Raw genomic sequence first — 535 nt, forward strand, 5'->3', positions numbered from 1 at the left:
ACACTTAGGAGAGGAGAAGGAAGTAGAGCATACAGGTATCCCCAAGGAGGTGCAAGAGGACTTCCTGTAGTTGTGCACACCCTTGAGGTAACTGACCCTCTGGCTCCTGTGTTGGGCACAGCCCAGGCACTATTGTCCCCTGGCTTGGCTGCTGTCTTGCTCCTGCTCCCTCCTCCTCAGACATTTCTGCTGCCCATTCAGGTGCTGCCCAGACAGACCTCCAGCTGTCGGCCAGCGTACTGCAGCAGCTCAGCCTACTCAACTTGATGGCCCAGGAGGTTCCCAATCTGCCGCTGGACTACTACACCTGCCCCTTCAAGGCCAACAAGCTGAGCTGGTGAGTGGCCCAGGAGGGACGATGTCAGGAGATGATCCCCAGCTGGTGGGCACCAGGGGGAGGGAGCGCCACACTCCCCTACTGAGCACTAGGCTCTGCTGAACAGCTCCTCCGTGCCCTTCCAGGTTCCTGGGGAGCAATGAGCAGGACACTTTCTTCTCTACCACCCAGAGGCACCAAATTGTGAGCACCGGTGCT

The 535-nt window shown here is 58.7% G+C and overlaps 1 protein-coding gene across 1 annotated transcript in view; it reads left to right on the top strand.

Annotated features, from left to right (window-relative positions):
• Nucleotides 1-180: 180 nt before the first annotated feature.
• The window catches only part of ANO7 (anoctamin 7), a gene marked incomplete at its 5' end in the record, with an annotated part of 6,433 nt that continues 6,078 nt past the window's right edge, over nucleotides 181-535 (top strand). The window contains 3 exon segments of the mRNA XM_029084137.1: nucleotides 181-223; nucleotides 226-337; nucleotides 463-520. Of these exon segments, the coding sequence (XP_028939970.1) occupies nucleotides 181-223; nucleotides 226-337; nucleotides 463-520 (213 nt within the window).

This window comes from Antrostomus carolinensis, unplaced genomic scaffold (assembly GCF_000700745.2).
Source record: "Antrostomus carolinensis isolate BGI_N321 unplaced genomic scaffold, ASM70074v2 scaffold10383, whole genome shotgun sequence".
Classification (NCBI taxonomy): domain Eukaryota; kingdom Metazoa; phylum Chordata; class Aves; order Caprimulgiformes; family Caprimulgidae; genus Antrostomus; species Antrostomus carolinensis.